This window comes from Equus quagga, unplaced genomic scaffold (genome assembly GCF_021613505.1).
Source record: "Equus quagga isolate Etosha38 unplaced genomic scaffold, UCLA_HA_Equagga_1.0 146_RagTag, whole genome shotgun sequence".
NCBI classification, from domain to species: Eukaryota; Metazoa; Chordata; class Mammalia; order Perissodactyla; family Equidae; genus Equus; species Equus quagga.
In genome coordinates, this window is record NW_025796728.1 from 226,930 (window position 1) to 248,818 (window position 21,889).

General features: G+C 41.1%; 1 protein-coding gene across 4 annotated transcripts in view; it reads right to left on the reverse strand.

Moving 5' to 3' along the window:
• Positions 1–13,887: 13,887 nt before the first annotated feature.
• The window catches only part of LOC124232991 (mast/stem cell growth factor receptor Kit), an 81,283-nt gene continuing 73,281 nt past the window's right edge, over positions 13,888–21,889 (reverse strand). For all 4 annotated transcript variants that reach the window (XM_046649987.1, XM_046649984.1, XM_046649986.1 and 1 more), the window contains exons 17-21: positions 20,818–20,940; positions 17,401–17,512; positions 17,185–17,284; positions 16,724–16,829; positions 13,888–15,581 (exon numbers count right to left, since the gene is read on the reverse strand). In XM_046649987.1, coding sequence (XP_046505943.1) covers positions 15,453–15,581; positions 16,724–16,829; positions 17,185–17,284; positions 17,401–17,512; positions 20,818–20,940 — 570 coding nt within the window. In that variant the 3' untranslated portion in view covers positions 13,888–15,452. The remainder of the gene's footprint in view (positions 15,582–16,723; positions 16,830–17,184; positions 17,285–17,400; positions 17,513–20,817; positions 20,941–21,889) is intronic.

The following is a 21,889-nucleotide window of genomic DNA, read 5'->3' on the forward strand; positions in this document are numbered from 1 at the left end:
CCAATTCATCTACTTCAACTTGTGCAGCCCACAGCAAGACTGGGGGAAGGAAACTGGCAAGGGAGAGTGACGGCCAAGAACAGGGTAGGAGACCAGCAACTCATATTTCCCAAGGAGATGTCCACATCCCAGAGAATTTGGTCCTGATGTTGGATCTCTGGGTTCTGAGCCATGGCTAGGGCTGCAGCCCTCATCTGCTCACATCAAAGAGAGGGGCTAGTTAGGACAACACGCAAGAGAAAGGTCATTGCCTGTTCTCAGCAGATTCAGCTGTATTCACAGAATCACAGACACTAGAGACCAACCAATTCAGTGGTTTTTATAAACTTTTTCTTGTTTTGAGTAGCAGAACTCTTTCTTCTAACCAGATAAATGTCAGGGGGCTCTGGTTAAAGCCGAGGTGAGGATCAGAAGTCCCGCTCACTCCTGTTCTTGTGCTCACTGAGTATTTTGAAAGCCACTGATATATCACGATCATCTCATTGCGAAGATGGTGAACCCAACCCCCACAGAGCTTAACCAACCCTTACGAAGTCACCTACGTGTTCAGCAGCATACAGGTAGGATTCAAAGATTTGAAGAAGGGTTTCCTCCACTACGTCCCTCTTGTTCTTTTATAATAAATACAAGTCCACTAAAAACAATGATGAAAATGGTGCTCCGTATTTTCCAGTATGTGGTTTTCAGGGCACTCTCTGAAGCCTACAGCTGAAATGCTGCTGCTTGTTAGGACCAGCCTACAGCCAGAGTAGACAAATAGCACAGCCCTGAGTTACATTCTGTGCACTTGTATAACACTTGATGGGTCAAAAAACTCTTTTTCAGATGCTGCAGTATAATTTGTTGAGAGATTAATTTGTGTGATAGGTAGAAGTTGCCGGAAGATGACATCGCCTCCCTTTTGTAGCCATCACTGTCTAAAGCCTAGGGTCATGGAAGACATTACGTGAGGTTTTCCCAGAGCAAGTGAGGAGGTAAGTAGGGACCTGCAGGGGAGGCTAGAGGACATTTGGGGAGGCTCTCTGGGACTCACAGGGTGTAAGAGTTTTGTGGCATAGCAAGTGGCCAGGACTCATATTCTGCACTGCCACAACATTCTTGAGGAGGCAAGTCCTCAAAGAAAATAGAGAGCCAGGGCCCTAGACATCCAGACTCTCAGCCAAGGCAAGGGCCATGTGCCCCAGTTGGCACGGAAAGAGCAGAAATGCTTGGCTTCAACGGACCAAGTGTGACTGTTTTTTTTTTTTTTTTAGCTTTATTGAGGTTTAACTGACAAAATCATAATATATTTAAAATGTACCACATGATAATTTGATATACGTATACATTGTGAAAGCGTTCCCACAATTGGGTTAACACATCCATCACTCACATATTTACCTTTTCGTGTGTGTGTGAGAATGCTTAAGATTAATCTCTTGCCAGGTTGGTAGGATGGGTGTGTACAGCAGATAACATTTAATTTAGAAAAATAAATGTGATGTCTTTTAGAGACAAAAGTGCTGACTGAGATCCTCATCATAGATGAGTTTGATGAAGCAAAACGTGCCTCACACCTTACCTTCATTGATCCCTGCAGTATCATGTGAGGTAGCTAGGGCAGCTGATAATATTACTCTCGTTTTATCAGGGAGGAGACTGGCTCTCAGAGTGGTTTAGTGTCCCACAGTTAGCGAGAGGTAGAATCAGAGCTCAGCTCTTGTCTACTAACTTCGAGTCTTCTCTTCTTTCCTCCAAGTATTACTCCCAAGATTTCTCTCAGAAGAGAAAGGTTTATTGGATATGACTTTATTGGAGAACTTACTACTTTTGTGTTTAAGAAAGTAAAGGTCTGGAAGTATGTTTTGAATTAGATTCCCCCAAGCTTGTACCAGAAAGGATTTATGGTGAGTCATAAAAATACTTAGTCTAGTGTAGTCAATTGGCCCTTTGCATTCATTGCAACCTTCTTCTAGTTTGATTTGCAACATTGCACAGTACTTGGCTAAAGGGGTTTCCCGGGCTCTCCTGAAGCTGGTGTTCTGGCTGTGAATCCATTCCACCTGTTAGAAGTACTCACACGAGGCTTAGAGGTGGAAGTGAGGTGGAGGTCATCTTTTCCCTCCTGTGTCAACTATTGCTACTGGCAAACATGGGCAGGAGGACGTGTGGTTTTCTGCAGCAGTGCCCCATCGCCCAGCCCCTGCCTTCAGGGGTGTGAAAGGCAGTTGCAGCAGCCTCAGCAACCACAGTTCCCTCCTCCCGGCATTGCAGCTCTCAGGCGGCATTGCAGCTCTCAGGCGGCATTGCAGCTCTCAGGCGAGCCTTTGAAGTCAACAATTCCAGTAGCGGCCTCCTGATTTTCATTTCTTGGCTGTGCCAGAGGCAGCAGCTCCTTTTGTGGGTCAGTTCAGCCACGTTTTTCGGGGAGGCATTGTGGCAGGATCAGTCTAGAGCTCACCCTTCCAGCTCTTTAAACCATGCTATCAGCTCCTAGTTGCCTGTATTCAATCCCTCTCTGCCTGAAGGAGTTAGAACAGTTATGGGTTGTGAATCTGTGCCTTGAAGGATACATAAAATAACATAAACCTTAGAAACATTTAAGGGAAAAAGGAGTGAAGGGGAAATAAGGAGCCAGCTATGAGATTAGTACAAAGTGCATATCATCAAATTATCTCCATTTGGTTCTAACCCTTCCAGGAGTGACTACAAAGAGGCAAAACAATTATTTGATTCACAAAATCCACTAAGCCAAAACGTTCCATTTTATGGAAAAGTACCACTTGTTCTGGGACCAGAAAGAGGTTTCTCTCATGGGTCTTAAGAATGCTGTTAATGATAATAATACAGTAGAAGTGATCTGGGCACTCATGGGTTGATTGAAAACAATAAAAAAAGTAACAACGCTGGTTAAAGTGGTGGAAATTATTTACAAAAACATCATGATACAGGCATACCTTTTACCTTTTATTTAAATAAATCCCATGAATATACATTCATTCCTCAATCTTTCTGTGTACGGCAATGCCGTTTCTTTGATTCTGAATCCTTTGATTTGAGTTATGGTGCCATCTTTCTCCTATAAATCACATCCACAATACATCATCTACAATTTGGACTTAAATTGGAGTGTGAAATTGGACAATTTGTGAAGCATTTTGAGTGTGTATTTCTTATAGTTTTTTTAATAGTCTTTTCCCTATTTTCTTATAGTTGTTATACCCACAGCTACTCTGACAGTATTTTTTCTTGGCCACTCACCTTTATGAAGTCTTTCCAAATATTTCCCTTGAGTTTTACTGAAATAATTCCAGTCATACTTTTTTGAATATTTTAATATAAATATCAAAATATATTATTACGATAACAAGTTCAGTTGACGTTAATATGTTTGGGAACAAAACAACTGACTTTGGTAAGCACACAACTTGTGAGCACAAGTGGGTGAGGAAACCAGAGAAAAACCTATTGGTCCAGAGCATTCAGTGGGTCTGGACATCAGTCTTTATGATTCACATAGGGCCCAGAGGGCTCTGGTTAAAACAATGGCTTCTCAAGCAAGACCACAAATTGAGGACTCTACTGCCAGAACTTAACATGGATTATCTCATTTAACTCTACAAACAGGCTATGAGCTTAGAGCTATTTTTACTTCTACTTAATAGATGAGGCAACTGAGGCTCAGGGAAATTACAGGATTTGCCTAAAGTGTTATAGATAACAGATGGCAGGGCTGGGATTAAAACTCAGGTCTTCTCAACTCCAGACACCGATCACAATAATGTTCTTTGTACAATTTCCTTAACCTAAGGTGGAAACTAATGGAATACCTCAAAGTATAAGTCAGCAAAAGCATTTCTGGGGTTAGGCTATAATACAACCTAGTTGGGGCACACAGCTCTCTTCTGTTCATGGACAGAACTTGAAATTCAAAGGGGAGGGCAGATGAACTGATCATTCTTTAGACAGTTGCGCATATGCATTGTTTCTATCATCTGGGCTTTTGATGGGTTCTGCGTGTCAGGAAGCTGGAGGTTACACTTCCTGACAAGTACCTGGAGTGCAGCTCTTTGCACTGTCAGTTAAGGCAGGCTAATGCTTACGAATCAGCCCAAACAGGGGTCGGGATTGACATTCTTGGGGGCAGGAGAGTTGCAATCTTTGGAGAGCAGTTCAAAGAGAACGTGATAACCTATTGTTATCTGAACAGTGAATATCTAATGTAACCCTGGGGTGGGTTGGCTTTATTTTAATCATAGGCAACTGAACGGTTGAAGCATGTGTGTGATTGGAAAATAACTCCTTTCCTTCCAATTTCCTTTAGACAGCTAAGAAAAGCGAATCATCTTACTTTTAAAATACGTTGAATAAAAATCAATCCAGGCACACTAATATTCCTTATACCTTCTCAGTCCTTTTTTCCTTACTGAAGGATGTTATACTTTCAGATTTCGTTAACCACCACTGAGCACATGCACGTTGCCTGGCACTGCGTGAGGCCCTCTCATGGGGATCCTCTTTATTTCATAAACTGACAAGTCTCTTATCACATACTTCCCCCTAACTTAGCTCTTAATCCAAACAAACAAATGCATGCCAACCTCTACATTTGTGAGAAGTGGACAAAACTATAAGGTCTGAGACTTCAGTAGCTAATGTGTTATTATCTGAAGACATCAGGCTTTTGGTATGCCCATACTATGGGAAACTATAAGTTTACTTTATATGTGGTGATCTGGAGTGATAATCATGATACATTGGAAGTTAAAAAAGTAAGTTGCAAAACAAACAGTGATCCCATTTCTTTAAGGAACAGGAAATATCTATCTATCTATCTATCTACCTATTGCATACAGGAAATATATATGTATTGCATACTTATATAACATAGAAAGGAATGGAAAGAAACTTTTCAAAGTTAACAGTGATTATCTAATGGGGAGTAACAGTTGAACAAGTCTTTTCAAAATGATAGTATATTATATACAATTTAAAAGCAACAGCTTTGGTACTGGAGAAGTCTGGAAAACTTGCAGACAGGGAAGGTGTACTTCCTTCCCTATCTTCCTGTTGAGTCAAAAGAGGAGTCTGCATTTAAGTGGCTGGGGAATGCCCTGAAGTGCCCCAGGATGGGAAATCTCCCAGCGCCGGCAAGAGGAGACATAGTCAACCACACTGGGGCGGGATGGCAGGATGGGATTTTAAGCTGCTAAACTGCAGGGGACTTTCAGTGGTTTCCCAGATGTGGTCTGTGAAGGACCAAAGAGGCTGGGGGCAGCTGTGGGAAAAAGAGGCTCCAAGTCTGGCAGGCAGACTTCTGGGACCCCCATGGCCACTGTCTGCTTTGCTTACTGGGATTTTCATTTAAGTTGGAATTCAGCAGCAACAAAAACCAAAGAAGTTGAAAACTTCCGACTCCATTGAGAGGGACATTGGAGTCAAACAAAATTTACTTCATCTCCCTGAGTCTTAGTTTCCTCATCTGCGTAATGCAGATAAATGCCTACCTCCTGGGGCTGTTGTGAGGATAAGACGAAATCATGCAGTGAAGTGCTTAGCATTCAATAAACGATCGCTTCAAAGAAAAAAGGGTCACCTAAGAGGTAAATAGAGGCACAAGTGGGGCAAGTGAGGGGCCTGAAACATCTTACACTATACGGTTGTCTTTGACTTGCCCTGTCACCTTTAGACATTATGCATTTCAGAGATCTGGGTCAAATGGTCACCGACATGCACTCTGAGCACCTATTCATCCTGGGGACTCGCTCTTTGTTTGTTTGAAAAAGTCCTCTTCTTTTACAAGGTCAGGAATCTAAATCCTTGTCAGCCTGGGAGGAAAGAAGGGTGATAGACCCACAAAGCTCATATCTAGTAAGCATCATGGTAGAAAAGACCCCTTCTTATATCCTAAGCCAAGAAAAATGCGAGACTTTTACTGAACCAGGCTGACATATGTAGTCTGTCTTGATCAAAACAGAAAAATAAATACAAGGAGAGGCAGTTTGACATAGTGGTTCAGAACCCAAACTCTGAAGCTAGACTCCCCTGGATTCAAATCCTGCCTAGGCCACTTACTATGTGACCTTGGTCAAGTTACTTGACCTCTCTATGCCTTAGTTTCCTCATCCATAAAATAATAACTATTGCATATGGCTGTTGAGAGGATCAGATTCGTTAACATATGTAAAGCACTCAGAACATACTAAGAGCTATATAAGAATTAGCACATATGCCATATTCTCTATACCCACATCCAGGCAGACAGAACTAATCGACAACAGCATTCTTTTTCACTGAAGCTGTTTGAGGTCTTTGTATCCTTCTCAACAAAGCCAATCCACGTAGTTGTTGATTGATTAGCTCACCAAATGAAATCTGCTCCACATCCTTTTATAATGTCAACTGGAATATCCGGATTTAAGCAGTGGAGAAAGTCAGTTCACCCATACCAGTTTTCTATACCAAACACTTCACAAGAGTAACATGTACCCTGATTAGAGGCAAATGATGCCATATAAGGGAGGTTTGGCACTCAAGCCAGGCAACATGTTGTGTGGACACAAATGTTTTCAGCTGCCCTAGTGTGCCTATTCACATCCTGAGACAAGCAGACATGAAAAGAGTCCATTTGCCTGTCCTCATTCTTCATTCGCTACAGAACAAGAGCGGCTGCTAAAGCCACAGACCACAAAGAAAAAGGTCAGTCTCATAAAAACACCACAGTCCTGCTGATGTGCTTGACGAAGCACGCACACTTCAAAGCCAACCATGAATGGAGACACGTAGGTGAGCCACTTGAGAATACTTATTTCAACCAGGAGCATTTCCCCTGAGGACCCAGCCTTTGTGAGGTTAAGCTCCTCATAGAAGAACCCACATCACAAAAGCTGCATTTAACCAAAGAAAGTAGAATCGACAGTGAAGGAGACATATGGGTAACGGCTTCTTAATCTATAACCAACAATAACAACTGTTGAAGCAAAGGAAAGGTGGTATTTTCACCCACTCTCATGGATCTGAAATTCTTGACTCGCCCTCTCTCTCTAATGCTCCTCTCTACTCTTCAGACCCAGCCTCCTGTACAAACCCAACATTTTGTTTTTCTCATGAGGCTCAAATGAACAACACTATTCTTTGAAACATAAAGGGAAAAATGTTCTTGGAAGACATGGAGAAGTTCACGTGGTACGTAAGGGAGCGGGCAGATCATGAACCTGTGACATCAACACATAATTCTGCAGCCTTACATTAACCTTTACTTCAGCCACCATCTCACTAACATTTATAGGAGTTAGTAATGAGCAGCCAAGTGGTTGACTTGATTTCTTTACCTTTTCCTGTATTTTTGAAGGTGAACTGAAATGGCTAAAAGATCATCCAATGCCCTGAAAAGAACAACAATCTAGTCACTCATATACCAACTAGATTGGTGAAGTTGCTCTTTAAAATCCTAGGATTCAGGAGTCAAACAAAATAGAGTTCGCCTCTTAACTCCACTGCTTGTAGCCATGAGATTTAGGGCAAGATAGTGAGCCTCTCAGAGGCAAAGTTTACTCACCTCTAAATGGAGATAAATAATTCCCACTTCCTAGTGTTATTGTGAGGCTTACATAAGGTAATATGTGTGAAACATCCAATATTGATCCAGGTACATAGTAAGCATTCAATAAATGATAGCTATCATCATCATCATCATCATCATCATCACCACCATCACTGATAACTACCCAAACAAGGCAACCTATCAATTATCACTGTTATTTATATGACCAAAATCCCTAGAAAGGTCCTAGAGATAAGAAATGACTCGATGAGCGAGTGTATCTAAATAGTCAAATATGTGGCATCATCTTACAAGGCAAGAATAAATGAAAATTAACTCACTAAAACTACTTAAATACCTACTAACTGCAGGCAGGCAAGAGGGAAATTTGGGGATGACAGCAGTGCTCAAAAATTGCATCATAGGAATGGTTACACAACTCTATAAATTTAATGAAATCATTGAATGATACACTTAGAATGAGTGGATTTTCTGGTGTGTTAATTATACCTCAATAAAGGAGCTAAAAAAATTCTCCAAGGACAGGATCTGAAGGGAGATTCAGATAACAGGAAGAACAGAAATTACCTAGCATGCAGCACAGAAAGATACAAAGAAGGAAAATATGAAAGATAGGTTAAGAAACATGGAGGATAGAGTGAGAGGCTCTAAGATCTATTGAACTGGAATCACAGAAGGAGAAAAGAAACAGGATGGGCAGAGGCAATTTAGAAAGGGGTGAGAATTTCCCAGTATTGACAAAACACATCAATCTACAGATTCAAGAAGCCCGAAGAATCTACTGATTCAAGAAGCCCGAAGAGTCCCAAATAAGATAAATCAAAAGAAATTTGAGCTTAGAAATGTCATAGTGAAACTACAAAGACCAAAGACAAAGAGAAAATGTTAGAAGCAACAGAGAAAAAAAAAAGATACCTATCTTCAAAAGAACAGTAGACTGAGCTGAACTCAACAGCAACAATGGAAACCAGAAGAAAGTGGAAATAAACATGCTGAAATAAATGTGCTGAAAAATATAATTGCCATCCTTGAATTCTATATCTATTGAAAATATTTTTTCAAGAATGAAGGTGAAGTAACAATTTAGACATGGAAAACTCAGGACATTTGCCACCTACAGATCTTCACTAAAATAAAGTTCCTCCTCTGTTTTTCACTGTCATTGAAACTTTACATTTCTTCCACGTGCTGGACCCTGAATATTCCATGATTAATTAGGTGCAGTCCCTAACTTTAAGAGGCCTAAAATCTAGACAAGGGTTATTAGATAGGAGACTCAGTTAAATTTGAATTCCAGATAAACAATAAATATTTAGTAACTGTACATCCCAAATATTGCATGAGACATTTAGCTGGATGTCCTCTGTTTTATCTGGCAACCATAGTCTATATGAGGGAAGAGATGTTAGAGACATAGTTGGAAATTATCAGCTGGCCGGGGACAGCGCATCCCAGGGACTAGATGAGACAGACCAGAGCTTGGTGAGAGCATGTCAGATGAAAGAAGACAATGAAGGACCAGACTCTGGAATTCTGACCCTTAAAGGGGTGATAGGGGAAAACTGAGAGAGGAGGAGGACCTGGGAGGGCAGACCAGAAGGCAAGTTCCAAGGAGAGGTCCCTCAGGGCATAAAACCTCATTCGTTCAACAAGTATTGAGTGTCTGCTACAGACCAGATACGGTTCTAGACACTGTTTTAAATAATGGAATAACTAAAAGGAGTGCTCTGAAATTGGCACTTTGGAGACCATTTTCTTAGAGTTTTTAGAGAGCCAATTTCAGTACTCTAGCAAGGATGAGATCACATGCTACAATACCGAGGGTTTTTGACACCATTCTGTTATGGATTGACGTGTGTCCCTCCGAATTCATATGCTGAAATCATAATGGTAACCCCCCCACCGCCCCGTACCTCAGATGTGACCTTATTTGAAAATAAGGTCATTGCTGATCTAATTAGTTAAGACGAGATCATACTGGAGTAGAGTGGGCCCTTAATCCAACATGACTGGTGTCCTTATAAAAAGAGGGAATTTGGACACAGACACACACCCAGAGGCGGACCGCCATGTGAATTAGGCAGAGATCTACAAGCCAAGAAATGCCAAAGACTGCTAGCAAACCACCAGCGGCTGAGAGGGAGGCAGGCAACAGATTCTCACACAACCCTGGGAAGAAACTCTGCTGACACCCAGATCTTGAACTTCTCACCTCCAGAACTGTGAAACAATACATTTCTGTGTACAAACCACCCAGTTTGTGGTACTTTGTTACAGCAGCCCTGGCAAAATAATACACTTTTCTTTTACTAAAATTCACTCAAAGGCTGCCCAGCTGGTCCCAAGACCCCTCCTGGGGGGTGTTTCCCCATGGAGATGCTGCCCTGCTGACCCTGTCCAGAGGTCAGCCTGCAGTGGTGGAGTCTCTCGTCTTCAGTTTCTGTATTTCCAGCCCAGGGACTTCTCCTTGGGAGCTTCAGCACCTCTCCCTCTTCTGAATAAGGAAGAGAATTTCTGCCACTTTCCCTTCCTGCCCACCCTTCCCCACCCACCCGAGCCCTCCTGTTCTCTACTTCTCCTTGCTCCCAGAGAGCAGCTGTGCAGACCCTGGTAAGGTTGCCCAAAGCACTTTCTTAGTTCCCCTTTCTCCTTCTCCTCAAAGCCTCACCCCTAGTGTGAAAGGAAGCTGCCTTTCAAGGTCCTACTCTGGGGAAAAGTTATGTTTTCTTGTATTTGCTGTCTTTCCCGGACCCATTTCCTCCCAGCTGGCCCTCCTTTACTCCATGCTGATGGAATGTTTAATCATTCATTCAAAAAGCATTAATTAACCCTCATGAAGCACTGTGCTAGAAGCTTCAGGAGGGTCTAAAATAGAGAACACCTGTGCCTCCAGAAACTCGAAACTTGGTAATCATTTAAGGGTGACAGGTAAGGCTCTCCTTAGACTAACTCCAGTTGATTTGTATGGGCTTCCTGGAGGAGGCTGAGACTTCTAAGACATCTTGGCTCCATGGGAAAGGGTGCTGTGAGAGACGAGTGATGTCTGCACGGACATGGAGTGGGAGGTGCCAGCTCCCCAAGGGAAGACCAGGTGTTTGCCACCACTGAAGTGCAGAGACGCAGATCAGGATTCAAATTCTGGTTCCATGTACTACTACATGATCTTGGGCAAGCCTTAACCTCTTACAACCTCTTGAGCAATTTAACCTCAGAGTGTCTAGATAACTATTTTAACAAATAAATGATAACCAGTGAAACCAGTGACCCTAGCACATACAGTCATATGCCACATGATGATACTTCAGTTGACAATGGACTACATATATGACCGTGGTCCCATCAGATTTGGACCATATAGCCTAGGTGTGTAGTAGGCTATACCATCCAGGTTTGTGTAAGTACACTCTGTGATGCTCGCACAATGATGAAATCACCTAATGATGAATTTCTCAGAACGTATCCCTGTTGTTAAGCATCACATGACTGTATAGGTATTTTGCGTTGATTGATTTTAACACTGGATATAGTGGGGGTGGAGAGGAGATAGGACAAAACAACAATAATTATAGTACAAGGCAGAATAGACAGTAAGAGCAATAGGAAGTCTGAATGGATGGAAGCAGAAAAGAGTGGGGCATATTCACGGATCTATGGTAATGTGAGAGAAGCCCAGAAGGAAGGCTGGAGCAAGAACAAAGAGCCTTGAATTCCTGGCTAAAAAGCCGGGATTTTAATAAAACACAGAAATCTCTAAAGCAAAGTCAAGTTTCACAGCAAACTAGTACAACATTGTTTGCATTTAAGAGAAAGACAACAATTAGAAGCAAGCTTTTGACTGTATAGTTCTATATGGGGTAACAATTGGGTTATGTTGGTACAGGAGCATCTTCTTCCTTCCTAGTAAGCCTAACTAGCCAGGACAAAAGTTACCATTTTTGAGCACTATTTATGTATAAGGCAAATGAGCAAGGTGGTCTTGACAGCTTCATATTAGTACATTGAGGCAGATACCAATATTATGGAAACCGAGATTTCAAGAGCTAAGTCCATCCAACATCACACAGCAGTAAGTAGAGACAAAGCTGGCACCAGGATTTGAACCCAGTTTGAGCCTGGACACCGAGCATCTGATACTACTCTGTGATTAAAAGCTGGGCCAGTGAGGGCCGGCCCCATGGCCGAGTGGTTAAGTTCGTGTGCTCGCTTTGGTGGCCCAGGGTTTTGCCAGTTCGGATCCTGGGTGTGGACGTGGCACCGCTCATCAAGCCACGCTGAGGCAGCATCCCACAGAGCAGAGCCAGAAGGACCTACAACTAGAATATACAACTAAGCACTTGGGGGATTTGGGGAGAAGGGAAAAAAAAAAGATTGGTAACAGATGTTAGCTCAGGTGCCAATCTTTAAAAAAAGAAAAAAAAAAGCTGGGCTAGGGAAGGAAATAGCTACAGACTAATAATACAAGGGCCGTTGCCTGCTTCTAACTCAAGATTTCACACACATGAAAAAGTCTAAACAACACTGAAAACATTCAGAAAGAAAGGACTTCTTTGTTTTCTGTCAGTTAGCATTCATTCCTGTCTGTAATAAAATAATGGAAAACGCTTGACTGAAATGTGGGTCTGTTATTCACTGACGATTGATGTGTTCCTGGCCACACAATTCCCCTCCTGATTTTAAAACGATTCCTCCTTCATGAAAGGTCACCTTTCACCCCTCTTCCTTTTCCCTTCAGGAGACACTTGTGCAGGTATAAATGTGCTGATAAAGAAAATCTAAACTGATGATGTTCTGCGTACCTAACTCATTTTTAATAGGATTACGTGGCACGGGGTGGTTCTTCATGTCAAGCTGGAAGAACTCTCAGGCTCTATGCAGGTTCCACTGGTCAGGATTGTACTTCCGGATCACAAAGATGCTCCAGCCACAAGACAAGATGCTTAAACTAACAGGCACAAATCGCCTCCCTCCAAGAAGTGACAGAACTTAGCTCTGTTCCAGAAGCAAGTGAGAACAAAGATTGAAGCGTGGGGCATGAACATCTCAGGACGAAATAACCTCTCTTCAGAACCCAAGCCAACAAGAATACAAACCACTTTCTTAGGATTCCTCATGTCAACCTTGTGAATTACTTTACTGTTCACGTTAATTTTAAGCAATCTCTTTTAGGAGGAAACATGGCAGTGATATTAGATTGACCCACATGAAACTGCTGCTATTTGACTATTATTTTGCCCACAAAAGGGGTCATTTTACATGAAATCAACCTAATAATAATCATAGCAATGTGTAGTATTTTCAAAATGCTTTCTGTATTTATTTTTCAGTTTAAATGGAGACCTTGGGTTGTAAAAATAAAGTGAGAAAATACAGCACATACTAAATTTTTAATAAATGTCTGCTGAGTCTTCAAGTATATAAATCCTAGTTTTCTTTTTTTTTTTCCCCTTCTTTTTCTCCCCAAAGTCCCCCAGTACGTAGTTGTGTGTTCTAGTTGTGAGTGCCTCTGGTTGTGCTATGTGGGAAGCCACCTCAGCGTGGCATGATGAGCGGTGCTATGTCTGCACCCAGGATTTGAACCGTCCAAACCCTGGGCCCTGAAGCAGAGTGTGTGAACTCAACCGCTCGGCCACGGGGCCGGCCCCAAATCCTAGTTTTCTGATAGTCTTGAATGTCCCTTATGCATACTAGCTACAAAACTTCCTAATGTCAGGTGAAGGCACTTTCAACACTTTAAAGTTTAATTTCGCTAAGCTTGAAATAAAAAAAAAATCCCATTTGATTTATATATTTACATTTTTATTAGAATTCTTCATAACTGTCAACAAATGGACACCATATCAGGAGAAAAACACATTGAACACCAACATCCTTTAAACTTGCACGGCTTACATATTTACACATAAAGTTACTGTATATATAAAAAATATTTTCAAGGACTCATGGGCCTGGGAATATTCAAAAGACATTATTGCTACATTTCAATATTTACAAAAAAAGCCACAAAATAATTTCAAACATTAAGCCACGGCAAAGAAACATCTGATGTAAAAAAAAAAAAATTATAAAAATATAAACTTTCAAGAATATCCAAGACAAAACTCTCAGTGAGGTGCCCCTGAAGTACCTGGACATCTACTATGAACAACCACTTTTCTTACTTTAATGAAAGTCAACAGAAACGCAAAGGAAATTTTCAGACAAAGTATGGCAAACAGCAACAATCTCTTATGTAACAACAAAACCTCAAAACTTGTTACCTTTGGAAAGGTGCGAGAGCATAGAACTCCAGTGCAAATGGTTACTTCCAGATACATGGCCACAGTTCTCTAAACGTAATCTAAGGGACCTAGAAGAGGAAAACCAGGAAGGCAGCATACCTGACTCTTGCAAGACATCGCACGAACCTTGCCATGTACACATGGACCTCTTATAGTTGGCCAGTGATGAAAAAAAAAAGGCAAACTTAAGAACAATATCCAGGCTACAGCCTAAAGGGTAAATTTAAATATGTTTCAGTGGCAGAGTAGCATTAATAAAGTCTAAGGGACAGGTACAGTATGTTGAGTATAAATATCCTAGTGCCTTAAGAGCAGGTGGATTGCAAATAAATAGGTACTCAAGCACGCTGCTCCTCCACGCCTCTACATGAGCTTTGATAAGCTTCTCTAGACAGCTAGGGGAAGAGAAACAAGAGCAGTCTTGATGATGGAAGCCAAGCTACTCCTTGGGTACTAAAGGATCCTTTTGGGCTCAAGGCAAGAAAGCCCCCCAAAACATATGTCTACAAGCACACACATGCACGCACACATACACACTTATATAGATACTGGCCCGGTGTCCAGGACATGCCTGCAAAGGAGGCTCAATCTGAATTTTATTTCCTGCTACAGAAGAACCCAAACGAAGACAGCATTGTTTCGTCACTCCTGCTGGAGTCATGCAGTAAATCAGTCACTTTTTCAAACGGCATCAAATCCATCGAGCACAATGCCATTCTGAACCTGGTAGGCTTATTCTGGAGAATCTAGAGAGCAAGTTCCTCAACTACAAAAGGAGATTTTTGTTATGATTGTGCTTGGCAATTATGTTTTTTCTTTAACAAAAACACATGAACTGTTTCCTTCAAACTCGTCTGGCTCTGAACCTATTCCTACACACAGCAGACTGGAGCCAGGGTTGTATCCAGAAACGACACCTTGTGGGTTTTCCCCCCTCAACTATATGAACATGTACATTTATAGATGAGTATATACAAATGCTGGCTGGGGAGGCCTTCTCTCCACTTCAGCTCCCTAATAGCAAACTCTGTTTAGAAACCAGGCCCCTAGTACACAGGCTTGTGCAGAGCAGCAAGTCTTTATTCATGCTCAGGAGCATTTTTTCATGGCTTACGTCTCATTCCCAGCATGAAATACTAGATTTCTTAAGCCCAGACATTCATAGATTTCTGTCCCTTGTTCTAATAACATTGTATTTTCCACATCAAGGGCTTAGGTTTCAGCTTCTAATCTTGCAGCGTCATCATATCACTATGGATGGTTACGAGGGTCACATGTGCCACTTATTCAAATAAACTATCAACCATCCTTTTGAACAGAAATTGGAGAAGCCTTGGAAAGGACTCAGGGTGTCTAGCCCATCCCACTCTCCATTTCTCCAAGTCAGAACTGTTTTCATTAATGGGGGCTACTTGGCTATTGGGAACATATGCAGTTCGAACCTTATAATGGGATGTGGCTGACGACAAAAATCATCAGCCACCAAAGAGTGCTCATGAAGATGGGATTACAGCGGGCTGTCTACTACCCTGGAGCAGGATGCAAGTCGAAGGAAAACAAAATAACCATCATAGAAACCAAAAGAACGGGGATCATTCTTGTTGGGGAGACCCCCAGACACTCGTTCTGCTTCAGACATCTTCGTGGACCAGCAGAGGTTGGGTGGAGGAAGCGCTGCTGCCGACAGAATTGATCCGCACAGAATGGTCCACCGCGGAGTTCTCCTGACGGGGGCTGCAGTTCGCTAAGTTGGAATAAATCTGAGGAGAACAAGTCCATAGTCAACACACCAGTCCCCACTACACACACAGCAACAAAGGGGCATGTGTGCAGCTTCGGAACTGCAAGTAACTGATGAAGACTCTTAAAGAGAAGAGGTTTACAAGACCAAGCCAAAAACCAAATCATATTGACAAAAGAAAATACATATTTTGTTTTACCCTTCATTTTCCCCAAAGTCTGATTATATAAGAAGTGACGGCCAAAAAAAATGCGCTTTTCTGCTGGGACACATCTCAGAGCAAGTACTATCTAACCTACTAAAAGGGTTTATAAATCTTTCTAGCCAACTACAACCCAACAGCCGATGTAATTTGCTGAGAAATCGATGGCCTTTCCAGGGGGGTCTTCCAAAAAGAACCAAGCACTTGGGTGGAAAATGCTATTTAATTTGAAATATGCTTTGACATCTGGAAAAGCAAGCTTTAACCCAAAAGTTATCAGTGATATACACTCTTAGAAAACATAGCTCCAAGCACACAATCCAGAAAAAAAGCAGCTTAAAAAAATCTGAGTCAAAGTAAGGATCACTAATTCTTCCTTAAAAGCAGGAGAGGAAATAAATGGATTTGAGTTTTGAATTCCCCCCTCCCCAAATCACTGGGAGGGATGTCCCAACTTCAAACAACTCTTCATTCTCTGTGACTTGTGGGCATGACAGCAATCTGCCATTTTCTGGCTATGCTTGTTTAAGCAGAAGGCTTATTTCACTGCTGTAACAAGCTGTCTTTTCTATGCTTTTATTCTAGTTCACATCCCCCCAACCCTCCAAAGCCTGAATGGCCATAACATGTGAGAGAGAGAACACGCCGACCGCATGACCAGGATTTGGGGTGGGGGAGGAAACATGGCAAATCCTTATGGAAACTTGTACTTCCACACTTCTGGGTGTAAAGCCCTCCACACTTTCCCCTCCTCATCCCAAATCCCTTGGCTCAGAATGGGAGGTTGGGCAGACAGAACTTGTTTCCATTGCTTTACTTTCCTACTCCAAGCCCAATTTATAGCCCAAGCCAAGGAGGGAAGGGGTGGGCAGCCTGGTCGTCACCCCCAGACCCTGAGAAGGAGGGTACACTTGGAACCAAGAGAAGGGAAATTCTATGTCTGTCCAGAGTGTACTCACATGATTGGTGCTATCTGAAATCTGCTTCTCAATTAGCTGCACGATCTGCTTGAATGTTGGCCTTTTCAGGGGATCAGCATCCCAGCAAGTCTTCATTATGTCATACCTGCAAAACAAGGGCCATTTAGCATCACCCCACCATGCCTTTATCCTGTCTTCATGTGTATGCCGTGCAACAATTTCAAAAATAATCTCAGGGCCATGCAACTGGCCGTACTGAATGATGTGCATAAAATAAAACACTGTATATGTATGAAATGTTCCTCAAACTTTCTGGATATTTGGTGACAAGAGATTATGAAAATAAGCTACAGAAATTACATTTGAACAGGATGCAATAAAAAGGAACCAAGTGATATTTCAACCTTGCTAGTGAAAACCCTCAACATCTGGGTTTCTGTCTTTAAAAAGGAAAGTAAAAGGGGAAACATCATAAGAAGGAAAAACATCTTGGCCCTTACATTTCAGCAGGTGCATGCTCAGGGCTGAGCATTCGGAAACCTTCCTTGATCATCTTGTAGAACTTAGAATCGACTGGCATTCCAGGGTAGGGGCTGCTTCCTGAGGCAGAGACAGTTTGCAAATCAGTGTGAATAATAAGCAAGCAGGACACTGATAAAATCTTAAAGAAGATGCTGTAAGTCTAATCAAGATGCCTTTGGTAAGGATCATTTTACCTAAAGAGAACAACTCCCACAGAAAAATCCCATAGGACCAGACATCACTTTCAAATGTGTAGACACAGTTGAAAATGCTTTCAGGTGCCATCCATTTCACAGGTAGCCGAGCCTGTAATGGAAGCACAACAGATCCAACAATGATAATTAAGAAGGTCAAAAGAACTGAATAGAAACTGTTCCTATAGATGTTGCTCTCGCTGAGAGGTGAGGGTGAGAACTTGACTGCCATCTCACAAAGGCCTTTGACCTGTATGGCCTCAGATGACCCCAAGTACCTCTGAAACAGGTGGACCACAGGTATACTATGCCCATTTTCAAGATGTGACATTGAGTCAGTACAGCATGGTGATTAAGAGCACAGACGTCAGAGACAGACACGAGTTCTAATCCTGGCTCCACCACTGGCTTGAGTAACACACAGGTTTGTTAGATTTGTTAGTTACCACTGAATATGTTTTCCCCTTTTCCTCTAGTAACAGAAACATGGCTTCCCACAATAAGGGCCTCATTTTCTCAGCTCCTTTGCAGTGAGGTGTAGCCATGAAGCCACTCAGTTTTGGCCACTAAGTTAGAAGAGTTGTTTGGCAGCTTTAGGAAAACACCCTTTGCCCTTTTCCTTCTTGTCCCTTTCTCCATCCTGCCTTCTGGATGTGCTGGCTGGCTATCTGATGACCCTTCTGGACCATGAAGATGAGGGTTACACCCAGGGAGGGTAAAAAATGGAAAGGTGGAAGGATTTGGTCCCTGAGTACTTCTTGGAACCTCTATACATGCCTGGCCTGCCACTCCTTCACTTCTCTTTCTTTCCTTTTGGGTTTTCTGTCATATGCAACCAAAGCATCCCCTTACTAATACATTGGGAAAGTCACTTAAATATCTGTAAATTAAGCCTTGGTATCTTCTTCTGTAAAACAAAAATAATATACTTTGATTCCATGAGTTGTTTTATAGGTTAAATGTGGGTGAAAGTGCTTAGCACATTAGTGCCCAACTCACTAATATCTGAAAACTGCCCAGCATAAGCAAGCACTCAGTAAAGACTAGCAGCTTAGGATGATTATGACTATTCCAAGGCAGCGAGCAGCAGATTCAGAGTTTAAATTCAAAAGCTAGACTTCACATCCTGAACTCTTTCTGCTAAAATAGACCTAAACTTTCCGTGACTATTATGCGTTTAGAGACATTCTGCATTCCTAGATCTTAATCTACCATAAAAAGCTAAATCGATCCCTACTTAAACCATTTAGGATTGAAAGCTGGGAAGACAATTTTTTCTAGTCTTAAAGTTATTTCAGTCAGTAGGGGAAAAAAATCCTCCCAGTATCCTCTCCCAGATTTGGTGCTAAAGTTCCTACAGGGCTCTTAACCTGAGATCTACGAGATCTTAAATTCGCGGGACTATGAACTTGGAAAACTTACTTTCTTGTTTCTACTAAGTTCTAAATGAAGTTTAATTTCCTTAAATTACAAATGAAGATAATAAAGCGCTGTGACTTTGTCACCAACAGTAATCATAGGTATCTTCATTGTAGTGCAATACTTACGGTCATTACCACTTTGAATTATACTAGTTTTAGACCCAGAGCTAGAATATGTTATTCTGTATAACAAGGAAGCACATGTATTGACATATCACAAATTTACTTTTTAATATTTTGATAACTGTATTTCAATTTAACTGCTTTTCTTGGTAATCCTATGTATTTTATTTTATGAATTTAAAATAGTGTTCTGATAAGAGATCCACAGCCATCCTTAGATTATGAAAGAGGTGGCACAAAAATGACTAAGAACTCATGCAAAATGGGAGAACTTTCAGAGAAACTGGCACCACAGGGACATCTCCAATGACTCTGATGGAAATTTTGGGGCAGTAACACTTTGTGTGAGTTTCCTTGGTTTTAACTTGCCCCATAAATTCTCCTTATCCAGAGCCTGGTGAAGAGCGGTATCTGTGATGGGTTAGTTTAGCTCAATTGAGCTGGAGGCCACAATCTGGAAGCCTAGGGGGACCTAACCCATCCTTGTTAATTCCAACTAAGGTCACTAACTAATAACAACCTATTAAGAAGCTTCAGCATAACCACTTTCATGATTATTTATATTCCAAATAAGGCATCTATAAAGAATAGTCAGAACGCTAAGTGCCACATATAAGTGTTAGCTGCACTGGGCCTGGCACTGTTTTCAGCACTTTATATACATTAACTCATTTAATCCTCATAACAACTGAGGCAGGTGACACTATTATTCCCAAGAGGAGAAAAACCAAGATTCAGAGGAGTTGGGTAATTTTTGCCAAGAATTACACAGCTGCTAAATGACAGAATCAGATTCGAATTCAGCAAGACTGGGTCCAGAACCCACTACCTTCTTCCTCTTGCTCTTCTGTCAATATTCAAAGGACCGGATAAGGAACCACCTTTCATTCTTTCCTCTGCTAGTACACCAGGATGGAGAGAACTTGGTTTAACACTCCTAATGATGAAATCTAGCCTCAGAGAAGATTTATTAGAAATGCAATGCTTTAGTCTGGAAGTAAACCCAGCAACATTTCTACAAAACCAAGTCAAGCATAGCCTACCTATACAGATGCCATAGTGATGGAGGAGAAAATATTACATTATTATAAGGCACACAAATAGCTACCTCCAGGAATAAATCTGGACTGTAGAAACGGTGCTGTGAAAAAAGACAGAGAAGAATATCTGTATAGAACTATACGGCTTCCAACTAATGGGAAATCTGGAAATCATGGGCTCTGGTTTTGCCTCTACTGACCATGTCATCTCAGACAAACCTCACTAAAATATACTGCACTTTAGTTTCTCCAACTCCTAGAATACGAAGACACTGCATTCTAATGCCAAGGGGTTGTTCTGATGATACAATGAAAATTGGCCATGAAATAAAGGCCTCTGAAATAAAATCACAATGTTCTATAAACCAATTATTATTTATGAACCTATGTAATAAGCTCTCTATTGATTAAAGAGCCAACACACTAGATACCTAATTCTGAACATTATCTTAGATTTTCATCTTTTTCACATAGCATGTCAATCTCAAAATAAAATTCTCCTGCTGTGACCTTCAGGTCTGCATTTGTTTCACTTGAACAAAATCCAGTTCATTGCTATTCTCAGGCTATAATGAAAATTAAGGCTATTTCTGTTTCTTTCACGTGCCCCATAATTACACAATTAGAATTAAGAATCCTATTATCAGAATGTTAGTTGTAGTATGGTTCAGCAATACCACGCAAATTTTGCTGAAGTACACTTAATTTGACTGCTAAAATGCATGCTATCTCAAAGGGAGCATTTGCATTATGAAAATCATAAAAAACAATTCTTATAAAAATGTGAAAGTAAAATCCTTCACTGGACTGTCAAGCAGAGAGTGAGTACTCACATTTCCTTTGACCACATAATTAGAATCATTCTTGATGTCTCTGGCTAGACCAAAATCACAAATCTTTGTGATTCGACCATGAGTAAGGAGGATATTTCTGGCTGCCAAGTCCCTATGAATACACTATTAGGAGAGAGGGGGAGAAAAGAAAGCCATTTAAATTTATTTTAAACTTTTAAAGAGTAAAACTATGTTTAATGCTAGAATGCCACTTATGTTCTACCAATCCAATACTTTTTGCTTTACATTTAAACTATTCAGTGCACCAAAAATAAATATCTAAATTATGCTCTGAATGATGTTCAAAACTTGTGTTTCACATCGTTAGGACCTTAATTACTATAATCACTTTCAAAACCAACTCCAATAAATGCTTTTCTTCTTCTTAGGACGGCTTTCATTCACAGGAAAATACATTATAAATAGTTGTATCATATTTTTTAAACTGAGAACTCATTTTGCATGCTTCTCTTTCACTGTCTTTTTACAGAGTTTCTAAAATGTCTTTGCAACTTCAATGTGACATCTCCCAAGGACACAGGGAAGAGGCTATTTCAGCCATCCTATATCCTCTTTTAGTTTGGTAATTGTTTGGAAATGTCACCAACACTTAAGGGCAGAATCTGTAATCTTATTCTATTCTGCTAGTCCCATGTCCTAGGGAACTCCTCTCTCCTATCCAGGGACCATGTTCCTTGTTATGGTTCCATCATTCTCTCTCCACCCCTGTCTTTTTCCCAAATGTTTATTATCCTGATTGCTTCTTCCCCTACACTACATAAACCACACATGCAATATTTGGGGTCTAACTTTAATAAGACTCAAGTATATGCTTCACCAAGCACTGCCACTACATGAGGTACCTGCTCCTTTTGCTGATAAAATAATTATTTCTCTATTTTCTCAGAGCAGCTCCTATATCCTAAAAGCCAAAAGTTTTACATGAATTCATTGCATACAAAAATATATTCATAGAAAGCTCATTTAGACAGGCTTACACATTAAAGCTTATAAATGAGAACAGGAATTCCAAAGAGACAGCAGTTGGAACATGAAGAAACTAAATTTCCTG